Source organism: Buteo buteo, chromosome 5 (assembly GCF_964188355.1).
Source record: "Buteo buteo chromosome 5, bButBut1.hap1.1, whole genome shotgun sequence".
Lineage (NCBI taxonomy): Eukaryota > Metazoa > Chordata > Aves > Accipitriformes > Accipitridae > Buteo > Buteo buteo.
In genome coordinates this window covers 41,486,694-41,511,903 of record NC_134175.1, presented here as the reverse complement: position 1 = coordinate 41,511,903, position 25,210 = coordinate 41,486,694, and the positions used below count along the sequence as shown (strand labels likewise).

Here is a 25,210-nt window from a genome sequence, read left to right as displayed (position 1 = left end):
GGATGGTTGAGACACCGTGTGACAATCTGGCACGGCAGCAAGCTGAAGGGAAACAGCTTGGACAACAGGAGGATGTTACCCAAACAAATGGCTGCACAGAGAGTGGCTGGGAAGCCCTAAGGGAAACATTTGACTTTTCCCAGAAGGAAACTGCGGGGGTGTCAGCTCGGGGCAGTAGCCTGCTGGGGCTGCGGATGTGAGAGGCATGGCTATGAGGGCTGGCCATTTGCAGGGAGTGGAGGTGTTACCGTAGAAAAGCAGCCAGAAAGCGTCATGACCAGAAGTCCTCATAGTTCTGCCAGCCAAGAGGGCCGTCAGCTCCATCAGGAGATGGGAAAGGATCGTCTCTCATGGCTGTCGGACAGGGAGCTGCAGCTCAGGGGCCCTTGCCACAAATAGTCATTACCAGGAATAGCCCAGAGGTAGAGGGTAGTGAGCAAAGGCTGCATCAAGTGACTCAAAACTGGCAAGTAAAGTGCACGTCATTCTGGTCTGCCAGACTTCTCTGCAATAAACGTAAAGCTACTAAGCTGCTGGTGATGCAAGTCTGGACACTTTGACGGGTGTGATTTTCATACTTGATTTAGAGCTGAACTGAATGTGCCTGTTAATGCCAAATAGATAGGTGCAAGAAAGGAGATATGGTTAGTTTGGGCAACAGGGAAGGTGCTCTATGAAGTTTCAAGGGTTGTTTTAGGGGGAGCACAGCAGCCTGGGTGCACCCCTTCTTGGCTATTATTGCTCCTGGCTGTATAAGCATTAAAACAGCTCTGGATCATGCAAGTTTAGGAGCTGAAGACTGAATGGAGTGACTGATGTCCCAAAAGAGTAGCTTCAAGTTGCAGCTTGCAGAAATATGGCAAATTGTAAATATACTCCAGGACCCTCAACCAGCAGGTTTGACACCTTGAGTTTATTGAAAGTCTCCTGTGTATGATAGATTAGTCTGTCAGACACCAGGTTTCATGCAGATTTCTGGCTGAACATAGGCTCTTTCCTGCCTGCTTGGCTGAAAGCTCCAGAGCACTGCAGTAAAACTCTCAAAACCTGCGCTGCTTGGAAAATATCACTCTTACCCTTGGGCACCTTCAATCCTGTCCAGATCTGGACTGCCACTGAACCCTGAAGAGAGTAAGTCTCTGCAGATTATGTTGCCTGGGCAAAAAGCATTTTGCAAACCAGGAAGTTCAGTGGCAGAAGTCAGGTCAGAGTTGATCCATAGATTCAGAATATCAGCTTTGGGTCTAAACTCTGTCAGAGTACTTTCTGTTGCCAAATGATCAGGGCCCCTCACCACAGGGCTTCTGTGAGGCCCAGAGGGATGAAGAGAGCCAGCCTGCCCTGTGATACTGAGACATGTGAGTTTATAGTAGATCTGAAAGGTAGTGCAGTGCTGCACCTAACACAGCTACTCCTGCAGCGAGACTACGCTTTCTGAAGGTTCCGGTCAAAGTCTGCACAACCTCAGAGGTCTCTGCACTTGGGTAATGTGGACATAGTCAAAGCTCTTCTATGGACTCACAGAAGACATGTGGCAGAGGTGAGATTTGGACCCTTTACTGTTGTATTTCCACCTGGTAGTTTAATCACTTGCCCTCAGCCTTGCATCTCCAAAGAAGACGTAAGTCTTCAAAATGCTCATTAAAGTCTGTGAGTCCCATATGCTAACACTGGGACAGTGGGGCTTCAGCGTGGCTGAAAAAGTTGTCTCTCATACAGCATGGAGAGACTAACACGCAAACAAATTAACATTGGCCACGACCACATGGGCATAGCCAAAGGTTAAATAGACCACAGGCTTGTCCTGTTATCAGCCAGGAATGACATGCCATTTGTCCCTGACTCCATGATTTGACTCTGCTTCTCTGAGACAAATTGACTGAGCTGAGTTACTGCCATTTCTGATGGCTTGCATTGGTATCGCACTGTCTTATGCCAGCTTTACCCCCTACTAAGTCACGTTTGGCTGAGAAATTACCTTGCCATTTGAGGTATTAATGAGGACGTGAGCAAGCAAAGAGCATGATAATGTTTTTGATTATATCCAGATCGTAGGAGGGTAGCTAAAAGCGCTGCTGCAGAGAAGCCTAGAAAAACAAATACCATCCTTTCTCACTGTGATTTTTCCTATCAGACAAAAGAATGCTCTAATTAAAGTTGCATCCTTGTATTGAGGGCTGGAGGGGGGGCAGATAACATGGTGATGTGAGAAAAAAAGGGAGAATCAGTCTCTGAAATGAACAGAAACTTTCAAAGGACCACTGATGTTTTTTAAAGAAGCTGCCTGACCTGTATGGTAAAGAATATGATGAAGGTGAGAAACCTGTGATTAGACATTGCAGCTAGTTAAATCTGTAACGGGGGGTGCACAGCTTCTTTTCACAGGGAACAAAAGTGTGATTTAAAGTGCAGGTTTTAACCTCTCTGATTGAGCCTGGGGTGGTTCAGAGGGAGATTTTCCTCTCTGATACTGTGCCAGGTGAGGTCAGCTCAGCCCTTGTGGGCTGTGAAGGGGTGAAGCCCCACTGGGGTTTTGGTTCTTACCTATAGAGTTTGCTTTCCTCTGCTGGTCTGCAAGGAGTTTGAATTTGCCATACCCCAAATCTGTGCTGTCCCTGGCTTATAGCCCTTGGGGAGGAGGGGAAGAGGTGTGGACAGGAAACGATGGAAGGACAATTTTTGTAATTATGGGATTCTGGGAACTTTGGAGCCTGGCCCAAATTTTGTTCAAAGTGTAATTTTTTTCTTAGTTAAAATGTGTGCATTTTCTCGAGCACAGAACGTGAATTTTAATTAACTCAGAATAAATGAATCAAATAAAATGCTATGCTGCAGCGCTGTCAGGTTGCTGGGCCAGACCAATGCACAGAAGGAGCCGCAGCTGTAGGAGCAAAGAGCAGCTTTGCCCCAGATGTTGTACATGGAGAAGAGAGCGAGGCAGTGGCAGTCTCTGGTCTGTCATCTTTCTTGGCAGAGAAAACAGTTGGTCCTTCAAATCGCCTGCGAGGCAATACCATCTTCCTCTCTGCAAATGACCTCACGGGTGTGGTAGTCCATGTGCTTTTGCTCATCAGCAGAGGAACCAGGCTTTCGGCTGAGTCATGGCCAGTGCCTGCGCAGCCAGTGCTGCGTGAAAGGCAACCCTGGCGCAACGCAGGCTGATAGGAAGCATCCTTACACAGTGAATTGCAGGCCTGACTGGAAAAATTTCATATTCCAGATAAAATGAAAATTGGTGATAACCCATCACAAAAGCAGCCACCCATGAGAGGCTCACTTCCTTTAGTAACACACTGAGAATAATTAAGTTTGAAGACTGTATTTCAGAGAGTGGGGTGTGAGCAAACACAAGGTCAGGATATTTTGGCAAAAGCCTTGGAGGCTTGGACCTAATGTGTTTCACAGCATCACAGGATGGGCCTGCAGAGCCGTTTCCTTTGGCTTTACTGAAAAATGCTCTCTCTTGCTCTGGGTAAGTTGGTGATATGTCAGTTTTATATGGCAGGGCTTACCACAGTGACTTGTGTATCACTTTATATCCAGATGTTGAGGTGCTAAGCCTACTGTTCTGTGCCACTGCAAAGGTATAAAAACCACAGCAAAGAGAAGAGATTGGCTGGCAATAACTTAAGCTCACCAGCCAACTCTATCAGTATTTGCATACAAGTCATGTTGAACTCATCCAGAGTTTGAGGAAAGCCTGACAGAACTGAGCATGTTTATCAGCCTAAGTAGGCAGGTAGGGGGGCTGGCAGGGAATATTTGAACAATAATCAGTGCATCAGAAGAAGAGGAATTTTACAGTATGACTTACTGAAAGCACAACTAAAAGTGATGGGCAAAGAGGAGATCAAAGGTCCCCATGCGGCTTGGGGCCATATCAAGGTACTGTAAGTGCTCTGTGACTCTGCCAACTAGATGAGAGGGGGAGAGAAGAGCTGTCAGCTGCATGTCAGGAGAGACTTAAGGTGGCATGTGGGATAATACGTGATGGTCTGAGAGATGGACTTACTCTTCCAGGAAAATAGGAACAAACCCACACATGAGTTTTGAAAATTTGGCTCAGTTTCCATCTCTGAGGTTTTGAAGAAACTCATCTAGTGAAACAGAGGGAGGGAAATGTAACCAAAAAAAAAATGGGAAATGTTCAAACAATATTACAAAAAAAATCCCGCTCCTCATTCTCTGAAGTGTGTACATATGGCTACACTCCAGAAAACAGCTGGTTCAGGGTGTCTCAGGAGCATAGCAAACACTGTCACCCCCAAGGAGGTGGGATCACATTGGAGTGAGGCTTTGCCTCTCCTGCCTTGGGAAAAGAGAAGGGCCAGAGACACCAGAGCCAGCTTGCTGCTCCCTTTGTGAGCTGATGGAAGAGGGGACATGGCTGTCGATCCAAGGGCCGATCCCCTTCCTGTTTCTCCCTCCCACAGCAGCAGCCATCTGCCTAGATTTCTGAATATTGGTATAGTCCAAGGTGCCAGAGCTTTGCTGTTGTCCTGCATGCTCTGCAGCTATAAGCATCTGCCTCTTTTGACTCTTCCTAGAACTGGCCCTGAGTATACAGCATCGAGCCTGAGCAGGTCTGTGCCTTGCGCCCTGCGCTGTTAAAGCTGATGGTAGTTATCCTCCATTGACTGAAATATAGAGGATTTGATTTTTCAACCTTGTCTCCAGTGAGAAGTACTAAATGGGCCTCAGTGGCAACCCAGAAACAGTAGCTGGAACCCTGGCTTAATTTGGAAGCTGCTTAGTCAGAATGATATGCTGCCTGCATAAGGAGCCTCTTCTAAGAGGATGCTCCTCTAGCTCTGGCTGGATTTATCATAGAGATATGTTGCTTTAGGAAAAGCAATTGCTCATACAGCAACTGCATCATATTACTGTATGCCATTTAGTATGGTTCTCTTTTGAACATCTATTGATTTTTAAGGAAGAATGATGTAGAGGACAAGTTTTTCTTCAATAGAAACAAAATTACTGGTGAATAAGGATCCAGCTTGTAAGGGAGATGGTAGCTCTCCACCTTTTCTCCAGCATGTGTATGCTAGGCCCTTCAAATGAATCACTGGAGTAGCATTTGCAAACGGATCATCACATCACACTCCGGAGCAGGCATATAATTAACTCCTTCTGAGAGCAAAGGCCAGAATCATCCTTCAGGAGCTAGGTTTCTTGGGATGGTTGGCTAGTTCAGAAATGTGGATAACCATCTGAAAAGTTCAGCCACAGCTGGACCTGCGCAGAGGCACTGTGCGTTAATCTAGCATGAGATTTAGTAGCCAAGAGCCCTGGGGTCTGATCTCAGTTCCGTCACTGACTTGCTGTGTGCTTTGGAGAAGGTCATTTAACCTTTCTCTGGCTCATTTTCTCCATTAGTATAAGGGGGGAATGATACTAACCAGTTCCCAGGGAGTCGTGAAGCATGACTAAGCTGTGTTTGTCATGTACTGTGGAAGTACACAGTATATCTAAGGCTGCCAGGAGCAAAGATAGGAAGAGCTGACAGGACTTGCTGGCTTCTAGCCCAAGGCTCAGCCCCAGTGCGTGCCTTCCAGGAGTGCCAGAAGGGAGCATTAGGTTTGTCACGTGCATAATTCTGTGTCTTCTTTCGTATCGCCCAAAGGACCCTGTTCTGTTAATTATTTTTCTTATTATCTAAGTTGTAACAGTTGTGAGTCCCTCTTGCAGATCTGGCTCTTGATTGCAGCACAATCCCCCCCTGAGGAGGTGAAGCAGAGAGGGAGGTGCTGGTCTCTTCTCCCTGGTGTCCAGTGATAGGACACGTAGGAATGGTTCAAAGCTGTGCCAGGGGAGGTGTAGACTGGACGTTAGGAAACATTTATTTACTGACAGGGTAGTCAATCACTGCAACAGGCTTCTTAGAGAGGTGGTCAATGCCCCAAGCCTGTCAGTCTTTTAAGAGGCATTTGGACAATGTCCTTAATAACATGCTTTAACTTTTGGTCAGCTTTGAATTGGTCAGGCAGTTGGACTAGATGATCATTGTAGGTCCCGTCCAATAGAAATATTCTATTCTATTCTATTCGCATGGGGAATGCCTTCCCAGAGCACCACGAGCCTACTTGAGACTCCAGTACCTCACCTGGGCTGTGTTGGATGCCTGTTTCAGTGCAATAAAAGCTCCCCAAAGGGAGAGCAACTCTTCACTCAGTTCTCTTCGGCTTTCCCTAAATGTTTTGGTTTTTTTTTTTTTTGCATGATCAAACATTATTATCAGCTTCTGTTGGCTTTGTTTCTACTTGCAGGGTAATTGTCTGAGTACAAAGAGAGGGGGCTTGAGATAGCCTGCCATGTAATGAGGGAAGGGTGAGCTTCTCACGTCTACTCTAAGGTGCAGGCAAGTAGCAACATGCGAGCAGTTGTACTTGTCTTGTAGTGATACAGACCAGCTGAGATAAGGCAGCATATTGTTGGTCTGTGTGTGTGTGTCAAAGTCCTGAGAGGTTCTGGTCATGGTCAGCATTAGGGATCTCATGGCTCCTGAGTTGCTAGCAGGGGTTGTTCTGAAGCACGGAGAGGTTATCTTACCTGCTTAGTGTGCGTGGAGGGGGACAGAGTTGGGAAATGTGAACAAACCTCTCTCATTTAAATAGAAAAAAGAATCTGAAGCTAGAATAGCCTTTCATTTACACCTGTTCAGTCCATCGACTGCAGAGATGTTCCTCCTGATCTACCACAGCAGAACTGAAAAGCGTGCTCTCTTTTAATTAGAAGGAAGCACCTTTTAATCAGCCAGCACAGTGCTGACAGATGTAGTGCCTGAAAAGAAGCACTGAAGAAGAGGCCTGAATGAGTGTCTGAAGCACATTGCAACCCTTATAATTTCAGAATTCCTGAGAGGAAGGGTCTCTGCTATTATTCAAGCATTCTTGTTATGTGGCTTCCCATTGGAAAGGCTTAATTTGTCTTGTAGCTCTGTTGCTCAGTGGTATCCTAGAGGAAGTACTTTGCCTTCACTGTAAATTGTTTCAAGGCCAGGCAATGTGTGAACAAGTGCATGGGCATCAAGTTACAAAGTTCATCCGAGGTGCGCTTGGCTATGTGAAATAAACACTTAATAAGCAGCTTTAACTTGGGAATGTCATGGCAAGTAGATTTAAGTGGATATATTCTTCCACCCTTTCCTGAAACACATCTCAGCTGCTCTCTTGCTCTTCTGGTACGTATGCTTTGTGGTACCAGGCACAGTGAGCACTTAATCATTTTACGAGGCAGCCAAATACAAATTATGAAGCCAATTAACAAATACTTTCATTGACAGGATTTATACTGCAGCTTGGCTCTGTTCATATGCAGACTAGTATAGAGGGCCCAGTTCAGGAAAGTAATTCAACATCTACCCAATTTCCATGAGTGTAAATGGCACTTCAGCACAGGTTTACATGCTGGGCCCCAACACTGAGGGCAATTTGTTCTCCTAATCAGGGCACAGACTAATGCACCAGGAGATCAGCTCATGGTTGTACTGCAGATATGCTCTGTGGTGTTGGCTAAATTGCTCAATCTATGCTTTAAATTTAAATGAGAATGGCGTTTCTTTTTCAGTCTTCTGTATATATTTAGATAGTAAATTCTTCAAGACTAGGTTGTATGGAGCAGGAGGGTCTTTACAGCAGCTAACTTCATATATCTGAGCTGGGGGATATTATCCTCCTGCAATCAGAGGTGACAGAGAATCCACCCTCAGGTTGTTTAAATAGGCATCTGCTGTGAATCAGTCTCCAGAGGAATCACCATAAACCCACTCTGTGTCTTAACGCAACAAAACCACAGTCGTGGCTGAGACTTCAGGGCGTTACTGTTTAAAATGGGCGTTTTCAGAAATGCTCTGATGTTCACGAATAATCAGGTTAGTAGTAATAATAATTAGCAGTTTGAGGCACCTTTTAATGTGTATAATATCATTTGTCCCAGAGTACTTAAAGGGGTGTAGTCACTTGCTCTGGAGATGGCTGAAATGCAGCCAACTCTGGGATGGAACAAAGCTCATGTTTTAATACCACAGAGTGAAGTTGCATGACCTTTTAGGACAGAATGTGAGTAAGAAGGTTGTCCTATCCCTCCAAGTTTGTATACTAGCTTTTTATACAGGAGAAGGAGGTTATTAGAATAGCTGGCTGCACCAGGCAATCGCTCTTCTGGCCTAGTCCAGATGGGTTTAATTTAAGAGAGTAAGGAATTAACCAGTGTTCACTTACAAGACAAAATGGGAGAAAAAAAAAGACCGAGAAGGCAGCTCATCCATTCATGCAGAGATCTCAGTGTTCTCATGTATTTCTTAATCCTACTCTTTCAGCTGCTTTAAATTATAGTTCAGCAAGGTATTAAACAGACATAACTTCAAACACAAGCAGAAAAAAGGACACAAATGGGGCAATTCTAGGTACAATAAACCATGCCTGTCATTCAGAGACCTTGCTCATTCTTGGACTGAAATTGCAGTTAAAATGCAATTCATAAAAATGGCACTGTCTTATTCAGCAGATCTTTCTCCTTGGCTTTTTACTCCTGGTATAGCTTTACAGAACAAGTATGGTTAAAAGAGCATGTTATTAATTAAGAATTAGTCAGTTCTAGCTGGGCAGGTCAACTGCAGTCTGGAGTTGTCTCTGATTGATAGCCTGGTCTACCTACCGGTCAGTGTTCATATTACTGCTGATGAGAAGTGAGAAGGATCAAACAAACAAAAAGAAACTGCCAGTGGCTGTGCAGACACCAGGTGAGGCAAGTGATGAAAAATGTAGGGAAACCCTCCCTCTTGTAAGAAAGCCACAAGGTCAGGCTTTGAGAGCTGAGGTTAGTATGAAGCCTTTGGAAGATCATTGTGCTATTCACATTAGTACTGTGTTCCTGCCTGGTTTAAGTCTCAGCCACCTGAGTGATCTCACCACTAATGCTTTGTCCAGGTGCTACACAGCAGTCACTGAGAGGACAGAGATTGGCTTTATTTAAATGGACACTATTCCTGTCTGCAGCTGTTTTGGCTGAGTGCAATGAAAATTGTGTCCTTTAGATACGTCTCTTCCATTAAAGATATTTTGGTTGAATTTGCTCTGCAGTGCTATCAGGGAAAAAAACCTAATATTAAAATATATTACTCAGTCAAACTGTCCAGCTTTTTACAAGACTAAAACAAGGAGCTGAAATCTGCATTATAAGACTTCCAAAATCAATGCATTTAAATAGCATGCTTAACAACAGGATAGCAACTTCAAGTCCCTAGTTATGAGAACTTTCTCCTTAGGGTGTTGTAAGATTGGAGGCCAGTGACATGCTTAACTTCTCCAGGAGAAGGCTTATTCCATGGTATCTCATGTCCTGGAGTTGCATTAATATTTTGGTGAGAGTAGCACGTGTTTTTCTAAGGGAGCTGTCAGGTCAGTCACTGGACGAGAATTTATCTCCATTTTGAAATTTTAGCTGTATATAAGCTTAGTGCCTCTGGTCTGCTGCATGCACCCAGAGGACATAATATTTAAGTCTGTAGCTGATGCTAAAGAGTTAACAAATTACTTGGGAAAGAATGCAGCCCTTTGAGGCAGAATAGGGTTTCAGACTGTACAAAAGAACTGCTGGATTTCCAGTGATAGGACCAGGAGAGAAGATGGAGATTTTTTGTATGTGTGTACTTCTCTGCATACTTACAGGAGGTATAATAATTACTGATATATTTTGTTCAAATATTGCTAATGGGTCTCATTCTTCTCTGGGTAACCAGTCCCAGTATAGAAAGGGTGGTGCAAATAAGAGCTACATCAACTGAAGATTTGGTACCAGGAGTTTGACTTCCAGAGTTCCCCATCATCCTTGTTCCCATCCTTCTTTATTGACAGTCAGCAGCAGTTGAGACCTTTTGGTTTATTTATAGAACTGGGACAAAGTATACAGGCAACTCTATGATTATGACTTTGGTGATATACAAGTGAGAGATTACAGAAGAAGGAAAAATTGCTCAAGCCTTGTAGTGGTCATTGTGACCCAATATGAATCTCTCATATGTCAAAGTTTGAATTACTTGCTTTGCTTGGGCAGAGTGTGCTGCTGACTCCAGACCCTAAACAGGGCTCTTCAGAAGAGTCTTTAGGACCTTTTCATCACTATAGGTAGGAGCTTTCTGCTGATTTCTCTGACTTCACTGACCTAAGACTGGAACATGCATTTTTACTAGGCAGGGGAATGTCGGTATACTGGCACTTCTAGAGCAGATGAAGCTATATCATCAAAGCTGTATTTTCGACTGTTTAAATAGAGCCACCTCCAAAAACATAGTTCACCTGGTATAATATAAATGTGTCTTCTCTGGGAGATTATGGTGACAGGGATGTTGGAAAAAGATCACAGCTCTTTAGACTCCCTGACAGATGGAGTGCAGAAATATGAAGTTAGACATGGCCAAAACCCTCAAGCACACAATCAAGTCCTATGGCTTAATATGTCAGCTGATTCCTGGTAACTGCATTGTCTTAGCACGTAAAAATGTGAGATAAATCCTGTTAACTAAGCCTCACCCATAGATGTTCATGCAAATGTGTGTTCCCTCCTATTTGTGGCAGGATATGAACATGCAGAAGGAGGGTTACAGGAGCTTAGCTGATGTGCGGTATCTCATGCTACAGTGACTTCTGTCAGGAATTCCCTTGCTTTGCCCGTGGAGATACAATGACAGGAGGATTGGGAGTATCTGCAGTCACTGCCTTGATTTCCCTGCTGTTTTTCTGTGCAGAGAGATTCTGCTGAGAAGTATCTGTCCTCTTTTCTTCCTTTTCCACAAAGTCCTGAATGGGAGCACTCACAAGGACGGGCTTGGAGGGGAGCATACTACAGGAGTCAGCTTTGCTCCAGCTGGCTTCTGTCCAACCCCAGTTTTCTCAGAATGCAGAGAAAAACATGAGTGCAGCCCATACAGGACTTCAACTAAAGCTCTTTGAGGGTTTGCAAACAGTCCCTGTGTTGTTGGGATTTCCTTGTGGCTCTTCATTATGCGTTCTGGAATATTTTACTCCAGACCTGCTCAGAACTTTGTTACGAGGTGAACACTGGTGAAGACACTGGTGAACAAGAGGCATATAACTATTTTTGCATTCTGTGGAGTGGAGTCCAAGAAAAGCTTGTTGCTTGTAGAAGTGAATGACCAAGAACTATAACTTGCTTTTATAACTTTTCCCTTCCTTCTTTGGTAGCCTAACAGTTTGTAATTTTTCTGCTTGTTCATGCAGGAACTACCTCTTCAGACTTAGTCTACACAACGTTTCTCTTATTCAGGTATGTTCACTTTTTACTCTTTTGTTTTATTTGAGTTGCTAATGAATGTCCTGTAATATTTGATGTGCATTTTCAGAAGGCTGTATAGAGTAAATTTGCCCAGGGTGATGGAGCAGGGAGAAGACAAAGTCAGAACCAGATGCTTATTCCCACTCCAGTGATCATGCTGGGGGAAGGGCTCCTCTACACGTACCCATCTGGACAGCACTCTCTGCTCTTGATTCCTGAGTGGGTGGTAATGGGATCTGCCAAAAATACGGCATCTTAAGGAACAAAGCATATAGTGTGACTGATACAGGCTTAAACACAACAATCAATAGAAATCCTTGGCTTTCATTAGAGGAGGTGTCATATGCTGAGGAGCTGTGTTTTGCTGAATGCATTACTAAAACCAAGATTGGACTAACAAGCATTCAAGAGGCAAAATGGGTTGAAAAACATATGTTACCCATGGCAGAATGGAGGCAAAGCAGCTCAAGTTTGAAAGGGCTTGCAAACATCCAGCAGTATTAGGACTTTCCTCCCACTGCACTGAATCTGGAATTGGAAGATGCAGCAAAAATTGTTAGTGAAAACCCCAACTGGTTTTCTTTAAATAAGTAAATACTTATGCTCCGGGACACCATATTCTATAGTTGCTAGAGCACCAAAGATGTATTTGACATTTTTCAGACAGATTGAAGGGCCTTCCTTCTGTACCTGACCAGACAAAGAAGCCATTAGAGTAGTATTGCCAGCCATTCCGATGTGGACAAGCCTTTTGCTGTTAGTAAAAGTTACAAGTATAGCTGCAGAGAAGAAAACGTGTTTAATGGTTGTAGAATGCATTGAATCTTCCTTTAAAACAAAAACAAAGTCCAGAGTTACCAATGACAACAATAGAGTTAGAGAAGCCGATACTCTCATTTGGCAGTAGTTTCCCTTTGCAGAGCCACATTAGCATGGCTGGACAGCTTCCAGCGAGCACACAGGAGAGGGAAGTCTCTGTAGTTATGCGAGGTGTCATACCTTCTGCAACGCCTGTTATCACACTACCTCTTGTGCTTGTCAGACGAGGGATCCTCTTCCATGAAACCCAATTGTGAATCTCCCTTATATACTTCTGAAGTCAGACTTGGCTTGGGTGCTTTTCAGTGCAGCGAGTTTCCTTTCCTACACTGCAAAACATGGGAAGTCTCCTTCTATGGCACTGGAGGATGCTGTGGGATCTCCGGTTAACATAATAAGCTTAGTTTGCTCCTGCTTTCTGGGTGTATCCGGTCACTTTGCCAAGACTTTTTGCATGACAAAGAGAGCATGGAATTATGTTGACACACGTGTTGGGAATGATGGAAGCGATTGTTTCCCGACCTAATGGTTGCCTAAGTAGCTGCTTGGCTTGTCTCCATAAAGCACATGATGTGGCTTAGAGGCACCCCCTCCCACCTTCCCTTCGCCATGCATCATTTTAAAGATCGGATCAGAACACAAGACAAGAAATGCAAAGAATTTGCAGTTAGTTCTATAGGGGGTGAGTTTTACTGCAGTTTAAGAAGTAGTCACAATGCTAATTTGGGTTGGATTGTACCTTCTCTTTGCTTGTAAGTAAAATACAGTGTGGATCTTGTCAGGCCTGATTTGGGGATAGTTTTTCATCTTGAGATTGTGGTCTGATTTATTTCTGCTTATGGGACTTACTTACTCTTCAGGTTGCCAGTGGTGCTAAATTTGTTTCAAGGTGCAGGACTGTGTTGACAGATGTCTGCTCCCTTGCATTTGTACTTCCATGAGGTGAGGGCAGAAACACGAGGAGCGCAGTCTACAGAGAGAGCAGGATATGCTGGTTGTGAGGCAAAGCCTGGCAGTGTGAGGAATATACCTCTCTACAGCAGGGTTAGGTGAAGTTTAAAGCTGTTTTTCACTGAGTAGTCTTGTGCAATCAGCTCTATCCCTAGGCCGCTCTGTCCCTGGGGGGAAAAGGCAAGGGCACATTTCAGCCCCACAGCTGTCATGGAAAGGAGAGGAGGCCAGGGTGTTCCTGTGGAGGAGATGACTCTTAATTGTCTTTTCAACAAGGGTGGCAACAGCGTTTTGCAGGAGCAATACCCCTGTGCCACTGCTTGCTAGCACAGCAAATTCAGTACTTTAGTCTCTCATTCTGTAATGGGTAGATTTGCTAGCTCACTCTACCTAATGCATGTTTTCCTTGACAAGTTATGTGTTCTTTAACCAGAAAATGAGTATTTCCTGCCATTGAGAAGGCCGTAATGGTTTTCATCACAGCATCACTTTATTCATTGCTTTCCAATGGGAATAAATTCTTCTTTTTCTGGATTGTAATCCCCTTTATGAATACTGTGTATCACAAACCTAGTGTTAGCCATATCGTTACTCTCTGATTTTAGAAAGGTTTTCAGCTCCCAGACTTTAAAAGAAGGCACTCTTTCCTTCTACCTGTTGAATGACTGTGGAGGCCTTTCATTTAAGCCCAATGCAAAATCAATTAAAATGAGCAAGAGTTCTCCATCAACTTCAAGGATTGTTTAGTGAAACTGTCACTCCTGAAAATACATTTTAGGAATCTTCAGTTCCAGAAGCTAAAGTTATGGTATTACTCCTGAATATGTGTGGGACTGCCATTAGTATAAACTTAATTTTGTCATCTCCACAGCAAAGAACACTGGAGTATCATGTAGCCACTCCATGTAGTCTGGATAGGAAGTTATTGTCTTGGAATTGCAGTAGATTAAAAGACAAAACTTAGCATTATATGGGCAAGTTACTGGATAAGACCTCTGTAAAAAGATAGGATTACCCTATAGAAAAGTTGAGACTTCAGGGGAGGGGAGGAAGAGAGGTAGATTTTAGGATGTGTTAGCTGTTGGACCATATTATAAACAGGTAATTTCTTTTACTTTCTTAGCTCTCAGCAGAATTACCATGTGCCGAAGTTTTCTTCTCACTTTGAATTTTCTGTTGGTTCTACTGAGGTTGTTTCTCCAAGACCATAGCACTGAGCTTTTACATGGGAACTAGTGAGTGGAGTGGAGCAGAAACTGAAGCAGAACAAGCTTGTTTCCTGCTCTGCAGAACAAAATGTCCCAACTTCTCTGAGATTTTTTTTCCCCTCTCTCTTTGTTTCTGAAATGTGTTTCAGAAATCCCATTTGGGGCCTGAGAAAGCTTTCACCAAATGAGTTTTTAGTTGCCTGAGAAACTTCGGTGTTGGTTAATATTTTTTTTTTTGTGAGAAACATTTTTGGCTGAATGTCAATATCTAGAAGGAAATTGAGGCCAAGGTATTTTGGGGATCACTTGTCATTTTGTCTACCTGTTTTTCTCACCAAAATTGAGGCACATCATTGTTAAAGAATTTCTTAAAATCAGCATCTTGAGATGCCCCAGGTCAGGTATCCAAAAGCACCTGTTAATTTTGGAAACTTTGGCATGTAGCATTCAAATTCTTGCAGCAGTCAAGAAACATAGTTTTAAAATGGATACTGTTCTCTAAATCTTTTAGCATCTCTTTTAAACAAAATCCCTGCAACATGTTTCATCTCCATCTTTAAATGGTCCTCTTGTATGCATTGTGAGCTCTAAGTATTAGACATTTTATAGAACACATTTTTAAAATGATGTGTGCTTGGAGCATACGCTGTTTAATTTATGCATGGGTCTGAAACAACTTTAGCTCCTAATCTTCAGCTTTCACAGTGAGGCTGTAGAAAAGTCAGTTTTATGCTGGAGTTTGTAATTAATAGAGTAGGTGGAAGGGTCATTTTAAAAACATAAGCCTTTGAGCAAATTTTAAAAAATGCACAATGCTGATTAGGACTTCTTAGCAAGGAATGCTATTCTCTGGTGTGCATTAAAAGCAGGCTACTTGGCAGGCATTTCATAAATCCCAGTGCAGTGCCTACCCCCTGTTCACCCTGATTTTACCTGGAACTTAGAGTTCTCAATTGAATTGAGTGGGAAATTATTTTTCCAACCTTTTTAAGATGCCAAGATTTCCAACCTTGTTGCACTGAGATGAAAACATGACTTTTTGACATCTTTGTAAAATCTGAAAGAGAAGGACATAGACACATGGTTACTTGGGATGCAAATATTCTGGGTCAAGTATTTTCTGAAGCATCGAGAGAGGATTTGAATGTGCATTTCTCTCATCTGAAGCGATTGACCTGGTTTGTCTGGGGCATATTTTTTCCTTTCCTTTCCTTTCCTTTATGTTTGTGACCAAAAATTTCCCGCCGGATCCAAGGTTCCCTTCTGGACTCTCATCTGATAAGTTTAATAGAAACTGTTAGAATTTCATAAAATGTTTTGATTTCAATTATTTGTTTTAATGGAAGATCTCTTGTGAAAAAGTTTCTAACCAGCCCTGTGAAGTTTTTATGCTGACCAGTTATAACAGGTTAATAGTATTTAAAATACTTCAAGAGTCTGTATGTGTTCCCTTTCTTAAAAGTAAACTGTATTTTAACAGTATATGAAAGAATGAATGGGTGCACCTATTGGAAAACTATTTAGAAGACTTAAGTTATTTCATCTGTTAAGAAAGACACAAAAATTTTGAGATTAAAATATGCTTTAATTAACAATTTAATATTTTTTTTCCTGAGGACAAAAAAATTAAGTGAGGGCTAAGTTCAGAGACAGAGCATGTTAGTTCCCCAGTAGTCATGATGCTGAATTTGGTAGGATTGCCTGTGGAGTTACACCCTATCCAGTACCACCTGGGCTGCCAGAATCTAGATCTCCAATTACAGACCTACAATTCCCCCACTGCAAAACATGAAAATGCTACTAAACCCATGACTTTACGTGCTTTTGAAATTTTGCTCCAAATTTATAAATAAGAGCACCTACATTAATGTGGGCACTTTGGAGAATGTTAACCAGTCACTAGGGCAAAACTTGATGAACTTCTCAGTTCCACTGGAGGCATAAGACTTAAACCCAAGCTTAAAGTCAACAACGTGCTTAGGCAGAATCAGCTCTTAAGGCTTGATCTGAAGCTTATTGAAATCAATTTCTTTCTGCTGATATCATGGGGCTTTGAAATGGGCATTTTTTCAAACCTGAAATATGGACAAAACATTCCATATGGTGCTGTAGCAGATGAACTACAGCTACATAGCCAGTGCATTTCCGGTAAGGAGGGTTTTACTCCAGTTTTTCTTCCCTTAATCTAAGAAGCAGAAACATCCCTCCTACAGAGATGAAGGTCTGAAACTGCACAGCTGCTTCTGAAGGCACACTTCCCTCCTTGCTAGTCCCTGGAGGGATCTTTAGCTCTGTGGCATAATCACTGGTAAATCAACAGTACGTATCAACAAAGTATAGTTAATAATAATAAAACTTGCCTATCAGTCCTCAATATGTCACATAGCAACAAATGGAACAGGTTTCATATTTTGCACTTTGAATCAAACCGAGCATTAAATGCATTATTTTCTACTTACTTAGGGCTCAGTAGTGCCACATTTATGTGTGCTGATGAGAAACATGCTCTCCAAGTGTAGGAAAGTGTGAGGAGAGGTGGCAGAGTTTAACTTCGTTTTTCTCTCTATAGTTGAATAAAATGATAAACAAAACCAATGGGGAGCAGCGAGTAATATAGTTTACAGCACAAATTGTCACTCAAGTAATCTTTCCCAGTGAAAATACTTCACTGGGAAATTTTAAGGATTCAGAATATGTTCACAAAACCCTGGTGCTCATCAGAAAACTTACAAATAGTTTTGTAAGATCAGTCTTACATCCCCAAGAGATGCTGGATAGGCACCAGATGGGGCTTGGAGGCCCAAATTCATACTGCTGGCTCTGCCTGTGGGCACCTAAAGGAAGGTTAATCTGCCCCATTTATCTGCCTGGTGTTTGCTTGCATGTGAAATAGGGATATAGCACTCCTTTATAAAGTGCTGTGAGTTTTGTCAATAAAAAGAGGTAAAAGTATTGTATTTCAGATTTACTTGCAGAAATGTCCTTGAGACAGAGCTGTTCCCATTTTTCAAAATATCCTTTCAAAAATCACGAAAAAACTAGGCATTGATATGCAGCGCAAACCCATGGGTGCTTAGAAGCTGGCCCAGCTTTGCTAAAGATACTTATTTCTTCAGTCTAGTTGGAGTGTCAAGATTATCATCCAATTTAAAATCCAGTTTGGGAAGTAATTTTGGGAAAGAGTGAGAATACTGTGCCTATCTTTATGTACCACTGAGCTGCCTGACAGGAACTCCAGTTTGAAATGTTCAGGAATAAGCTTAACTTGCCAGAAGTAATTTTCTTAAAAGCAGTTTATTATTTGTTTCTTGCAGATTCCCAGATACATCTTTGAATTATATGGCACATAGTTCTAGATAAAACATTTATTTCTTTATTTTTAGGCCAATGCAGTTCCCTCATTTAAAAACATAATCAAAACCTCTACTAGAGCAGATGCAGTCTTTAATATGTGGCTCATAGCTGAGTTGTGATTGTCACATATTTTATCAGTACGCTACATTTTTTATTAACAGATTAACATATAAATCTATTCATAAATCACCTTCCAAAGCTGCACCTAAAACCTCTCACTCTCAGCCTAGAGGTTTAAAGCTATTCCATAATAAAGCATATATTGGCTGAACAAACTTTCTGGCAAATTCAGCTTTTTATTCTTACGGTTTCAGGTTCCCAAATAAAATGTACTTCCTGAATACACCCTTCCTTAAAATGACTCATCAGGAGCTAGATTGCAGCTTTCAGGTGCAGGTCTCCCTTCCCAGGATTTATCGAGGGGAGAAATTTCTACCTGGAGTGGGAGATGGGGGAAGAAAACCAGGCATGTCAGACTGGAGGTGACCATGTCTGAAGGCCACTCTTCATCCTCCAAGGACACACTTCTCCAGCTCCTCGCTGCAGGGAACTATACTCTTTAATAGGCTCCAGCATATGCTGTTGGGAACCAACCTTGTTCTGATGTTACTCATCAGCTGAAATTCAGAGAGCAGAGAAAGCAGATCTCTTCTCACACTCTGTAGCATTGAGTGAGTTCTGAACACAACATCCCCTCTGTCTGAGAGAACCCAACTCAGGAGTCCATTTAAAGCCAGCAAAGCTTTTAAGCCCAGGTTTAGCTTTAAATAAATGCCAGTTTTCCTTTGAGAATTGTCTGAGTTAAGAGCATGCTGCATGCTCTACCGAGTGAGAATACATTTCAATATGTGCAGTCATAGATTTGCTAAACTGGCTCAGAATGCACTGTGTAGTTGTGATCAGTGTAATTGCCCTCTAAAGTGAGTATTTAGGCATGGTATAGGAAGTTCTTATATATATATATTTTTTATGCATACGTACGTATGTACCCATACAGAAGGATCAAATACATAAGGTTGTATAGCATGGATAGGAAGTTCAGAAGCTATATCTGTTTGGATTCAGACTTGGCATTAGAGCAGGGCAACCTTCTTGGAGTCAGTGAAGGCCACAGAGCTGCTTTACATCTGGAGGGGAACTACCCTGTTACGCTCACAGGCTGAAGTGAGGTTTGTGTGATGCCTGTCAGCCATGGATTGCCAGCCCGCTTTCCTGGGTAATTTGTCAGTTGTCATTCCCTCCTTCCCTGTCTCACCTCACCTAAAAGCCAAAATTACTACAGGGGTTTTGGTCTTTGTCAGCAAACATTATGAGCAGGATTCAGAAACTGAATTTAATTAGCTGCTGAAGTCACTTACAGATAACAGTAGCATATTGGGCTCTTTATTTGATAAAACCCTGTCAGGCTTTTTTTGTGTAGGGAATGAAGACTAATGTTCTTATTCCTTGCAACTTACAGTCAGGACCATTAAACATCCTTTAGAAAGGGGAGGGAAAAAAAATGACAATAAAAAAAAAAAATCACTTGGACTTCTCATTTCTTGTCACCAATGTTGCTTCTGTATCTTTGCAAAATGTATTTTGGTTTGCCTATTTAGCCCTTTTTCTCTGTGGGCTCCTTCCCACTCCATCAGCGCCAGGAGGCTCTCAGGGATCTGCATGTACTTACGCCCTGGCTGTCCCCTGCCCTGACACGTGCATTCATCTGCGGCTGCTGTCAACAAACCCAGCTCTGCGGATGTTCCTGAGAGGCAGATCAGCCTCTTGTTGTAGGATACACCTTATCTAAACTGACATTTATATAAACTGAGATTTATATAAATATATGCTGCTTTTTTGTTATTATTACTTTAGGGATGTGGGATATTTTCAGACATGGGAGAGGTTTATTCTTTACCTGCAAATGCTGGCTTACCACAAGGCACAGAAAGCGTTTCCTAGTTGCCTCTGTCCCAATTAGGGCACTCTGATGCAATCATTAGTGAAGGCTCTAACGCGGGATGGGTTTAATGCAGCACCTTCGCTAACAGCAGTCGATGTGGCGACAGCGACCTATTGAGTTTCGCAGGCCGAGCGCAGGGTTCACGCAGTCAGCTCCTGCGTCATGCTCTCCTGGAGAGGAGGTGAGACCTCCTGCAGTCTCTCCCCCGTTCAGCAAGCCGGGGTTTGTGGAGGTGGTGAGCTGCCAACTGCTGGAGCCTGGGGAGAGGTCCTGGCACCCCGCTGCTGTTTGCCGCTTCTCAGGGCTGTGAGCTCAGTGAAGTGTTCTTTCTACCTGGGACCTGTCCCTGGCATCGGAGCTGAGCTGCACATGCTGGGAAGTCAGAAGTAAGAGAAGTCCTTCAAAACACAAAGCACTGCATCTTACAAGACGAACAATGGAGTATCTGGGCCAATTACTGCAAAAATGCAGCAGTTTGGGTTTTTTTAAGACTGAGAATACAGAGAAATATCTACATTTTATTCTCAGAACAGAGCTTAAGAGAGATCTAAATGAGTCACGTCCCTTGCACTGGCTCTCTGCGCAGGATTCAGTTTGACCCTGATAGCATCCAGTCATTTATAATGAGAGCATTAAAAAAAACCCCCACCATTTATTGATTTGCACCTCTAAAAGGGCCCTTGAATGACCTCATATGTTTCCTTTAAACCCAACTATTGAGCTCTTAGAAAAAAAGAAAAGAAATATTTTATAGCAAATACATTTCATGTCAGTGCGTGCGTTTTTTCCCTAGATAAATAATTCTACTTTTTCTCTGTTAGTAACAGTTCAGCTGATGTGTGTTTTACAGCTTCTTTTAAATGCAACAGTTCTGAATGACTAATACGAGGGGATTATTGGAGCCTGGAGCTACACAGCAGAGTCACTAAGATGGCCTGCACAGCTGTTTCCAGAGACCCAGAGCTGGGGAGCAGAGACGGGAACAGTTTGCTCATCATTCCCACAGGACATCGATCCTGTCTCAGCACGGCAGGTGCAGCTTCCCTGAATCCTTCGAGATCCTCAAAGAGCTTTGGCCTCCAAGGTTTCACCTGCCTTCCCCAGGCTGAGCTCAAGGAAAGTACAACCCATGTGCTAAGAGGACAGACGAATAAACAAGCACAAACTTGACTATGCCTATGGTATCTCCAGCCACCTTAACTGGAGAAAGATGGCAAGTTTTCAGGCTCAGAAGCCTTTCTTCAGGGCTGCAGGAGGAGGAGCAAACCCCCAGCTAAGCAACATCAGGCAGCAGCTGCTGTGAGTTGCCTGCTAATGGGAGAGGAAGGATGGGTTGTACTGCTGGAGGAGGGCGAGGGATGTGGCTGTGGGGTATTAATGAGTTGCTGGGTGCTACCACAGCTTGAACAGTCAGTAGGAACAATGATCTTACAGGTATTCTACTGTCACTGAAATGCTTCTTTCATCTAAAAGTTACCACACCGTGGTTATAGCTATCCCATAGATTTTTACCAGTAACATGACTGAGTAGAGACTCAGCTATTCTGAGATTCGGGAGACCAAGCGTGGGGAGTCAGTGGAAGAAACTGTGCAGAAAAATCGCATATTTCTCTCCATTCTCTATAAGGAGAGTTTGGATAGCATGGACTGGCTACATCACTTTTAGAGAGCTGCGGGGAGGTAAGGTAGTTTCCAGCCATCTCCAGCCTGAGCTTTCCTTTCTCCCCACGTGAAGCTGAGATAATGATACTTGTCTTTTCGAAGTGCTTTGAAATATATGGCTTTCTGTTTAAGACCTAAGTATTATACATGATGATATACACTTGTAAATATAGGGAATTTGCCTTAATCGTGAGTCTGCAAGGTTGTTACATTCTGATTCATAGCCTATGTAATATTAAGCAGTTGTTATCTTCACCTCTGCTTTCTAGGTAAGCAATTATGCAACTTCAGCCTTTCCACATGCTTAAAATGGACCCATTTTTCACTACTTTTTTCTAAACTTCTTAAATGAAAACCTTTTAATGTAAAAATAGAGTAGTTGGGGTCTGGTAGGAGAAAAATGCAAAAAAGATGTATCCCTTCAGATAAAAATACTTAAAGTATAAATAATTCTGTATTATTTTTTTTTTAAGAGAACAGCTTGGAAAGAATTTGGTGGGAGGGTGAATAAACACATGTTTTCATCGGAAACACTTTTGTGTCAGGAATGTGGATTAAATTCCATACATTATTTTAATTATTAATTAATCACTTCAGACAGGAGACAAAGTGTGGTTTTGAGAGTTTTGAGAGTGGTTTAATTCCATATAAGTAAAGAAAAAGAAATAACAGGGCTGCAGCCATTTGAATAGGCTGCAGGGTTGCTCAAAGAGAAGTGATTTAAGCTTTATTAAGAATGACAAAAAAGTTCTTAAGTTAGCCTGGGAGTATTAAGAGACAAACTGCAGTTGCCTAAGAGGAGAGAATTTTGATGCATGGGGCAGAAAGGAATGATCAATGGTTCATAAATATAATAGTGGTAAACACAGTGACAGGAGAAAAAATGTATGTGGCTAATATAATTGTTACAAATTTAGTAGCTTTTGCTGTGAGATCAGTTACTGAGGATTTAAGAACAAGGCAGAAAAAAGAAAAAGATTTTTTTCTTTTCAATACAAGATAAATGTGAAAGCATTGAAAACCACCAAAAAGGAGTTAGAAGAAGCACAAAGAAGTATGCTGCATTAATCCTGTTGGAGAATCGTTTTGTATTCCCTCATCTTAATTACAAGGCATATTCTCAAAACTCATTTGTGGAATCTTTGACCTTGGTAAAGGTCAAATGCAAACGTGCTGGAGGGGAGGTGAGGGAAGAGCCAGGTGGCAGGGGGAATGTAAGGGCAGGACTCAAACTGAAGGAAATTGGAAAATAAATCCTGGGTTGGCAGGAGAGTGCAGACTGGAGAACAGAACAGAGGAGCTGGGAGGAAGGAATAAAAGGCACTGCATCAGAGTCATCTTTGCAGGAGAAGGAGCAAATAAATTCCTTGTTGAGATGAAGCTTGGCAGAGCTCACTATGGCATCAGGTGCTGACGTCTGGTGTTTGAAAAGAGGAGGCAGAAGCAAGGCAAACTGTGACAGTCCAAGCAGGGAGTCTGAAGGCATCTGTTTCCCAGCCTTAGGAGGAAGCTAGGTGGATTGATGCTACGCACAGTGGTGGGGCTCTGGCTGCTTGCAGTAGCAGCAGGCAGGGACTGCATCCAGCTGGGCTGGGCGGCGGGGGGACAGTAGGGCTTCGAAACACTTGAATTTTTGATGGTGGGACAGGAGAGGGTCAGAGAGCCACCTTCCCTAGCATTGCAGTCCAGTTTTGATTTAAACTGTTGTGCACTTCCATTTTGCAGCAATAAACAAAAGACTTGAGAAATATTTTTGGGTTCTTGAAAAATCAACCCCATCGCTTCTTTCTCAAACTGACTCCTTGTGCTTCTCTGAGACAAGTATTTGATTTACACTGAGCAAGTGCTGAACTCAACCGCTGCCCGTGTTGCTGGTGATGTGATGGTATTTGAAATGTGAAGCTTTTGATGTAAAGAAATGGAGAGATTCAAGTCCTTTCTGGCTTGTCATTTCCCCACTGACCACTGAAAAGTGTTGCTGCATCTGTAGATAACTGTAGCCTGCTCAGAGCCTTCCAGCATATTTAGGACTGGATGGATGTTGGCTTCACACTTAATTGGAAATGCTGGGGAGAGGAGTTGGGGGCAGAGTATGGGGAATTCAACACTGTTGGTTCTTCACTTTCTCTGTATTTAAGTGTTCCTTGCTGATGGAGCACAGATGGTCTTAGATTAAGGAAAAAACATGCCAGAACTGCAGGCTAGGCTCAGACTGGGGAGTTAAGCTTGACATGAAATAAGCAGAAGGCTGTAATTAGCTTATTAAGAGCGTTAGGCACCTGGCAGAGGAAAGCAGATATGTAATGCACAGTGTAGCTATAGAACAATAAAAATAAAAAAAAAACCCCAACCACGAAATCTGTTTTATGAAACATGGGGGACTTTTCATCACTGACTTCCTCTTCCAGCCTAGCCTGGTAAGATCTGAAAGGTCCTACTTGTTCTTGGTTATTAGTGATTTATCAGAAATGACATTTTCTGACAGTTTGTGATGCTAAGCACCAAACCCCATAGAAGCCAGAGAGTCTAAAGGTCAAAAACTAGGTGTGTTGCCAAAAACTTTCCTGGGAAGCTTGTACCACACTTGCCTGTGCACCATGTGTACTCCCTGATTGCAAATGTCAGACATCTCACTGCTCCCCCTTGTTCTTTCTGCCTGTTTTTTTGCAGGCACACATTGTCTTTCACCTTCACCCTAGGATTCAGGCTCACTGGGGCAAGAATTGCCATTTAATTTTAAGCAGAAATGCCTAGCAGAGTGCAGCTGAGTATTCCAGGTGCTTCCACAGTACACGTCAAAATCCTGGTGTCTAGGAACAGGAGTCTGGATCCTTTCTTTAGGTATGCGAAACAAATTCAGACATACATCTGCTGAACTGAATAGGGAAAGTACAAAGAATCTTTTTTAGCTGAGGATTTAGAATTTTTTGCCCATATTCTTGAAGCTCAAAAACTATTACTTTAAAATCGGGAAGAGCAGGAGGGAGAGTCTGGTTTCACTTAAGTTCCTGTGGTACAGGCAGGCTCAGGCAGGATCTCTGTTTTCAGCCTGCCTTGCAAAACTTTCCCAATCTCTCTGGCTTGCATGAGACTGGCCTTGGCTAATTAATCTCAAAGCTTTCATTTGGTCTCAATAATGCATCTTTCACTGAATTAAAGATTTCCAGTGCCTTTTTTCCCTTTTCGTTGTACTACACCAAGCTTAAGTGCACAACCAGAAAAAGAATGTTGATAGGATAAATTGAATCACATGCACATTTATTTGTTTAATTGCATGCTGCCCCCTTTTTTCAAGCCAAGACAGGACTCAAACCATGTTCAACCTCTTACACAATTTTAATGAGAATATATTGCAGTGTTTCTCATCTGAAAGACTATTGCCCCCCCAATGCAAGAGATGTGATTTCCCTAAAGAAAAACAGGAGGCACAGAACAGTGAAAATGTCATCTTGAGTTCTTCATTAGTCTCTTTAATGCTGCAGGATGTGCTGATTTTGATTCCTGAATCTCAGCCTAATTGTTGGGAGAATTGGATCCAAATTGGGCATTTCCTCAAACTTATTTTAGCTCCTTCTCAAAGCAAACAAATAAATGCTGAACAAGTATATTCAATGATGTAACCTGGAGAGGAATAAAGAATGCAAGACTTCCCCACTTTAGAAAGCTGATAATACACAGAGGTTTCACATGTGCTTCAGTGATTACATTTTCGGTTTGAAGCATATATGGGAAGATGGCTTTTCATAGCAGAACTCTTAATGTGGGTGCACGAAAATGCACTCAGTTGACTGTGCAGGATTTGTCCAGTCTGCCTCAGAAGTAGGGGGGGAGGGAACACAAAAAAAATGTATAGTGGAGAACCCTTAACATCTCTACATAGCAGTGAGCTTCAAAGAGGCATGATGGCAAGGAAACCCAGAGCAGAAAAATGAAAGAGAATAAAATCGCCTTGCTTGATGCAGAAATACAAAGGAGTCTA

The 25,210-nt window shown here is 42.6% G+C and overlaps 1 protein-coding gene across 1 annotated transcript in view; it reads left to right on the top strand.

Moving 5' to 3' along the window:
* Nucleotides 1–25,210, top strand: part of SEMA5B (semaphorin 5B) — a 281,418-nt gene that overhangs the window by 161,372 nt on the left and 94,836 nt on the right. The window contains exon 6 of the mRNA XM_075028790.1: nucleotides 11,241–11,286. Coding sequence (XP_074884891.1) covers nucleotides 11,241–11,286 — 46 coding nt within the window. The remainder of the gene's footprint in view (nucleotides 1–11,240; nucleotides 11,287–25,210) is intronic.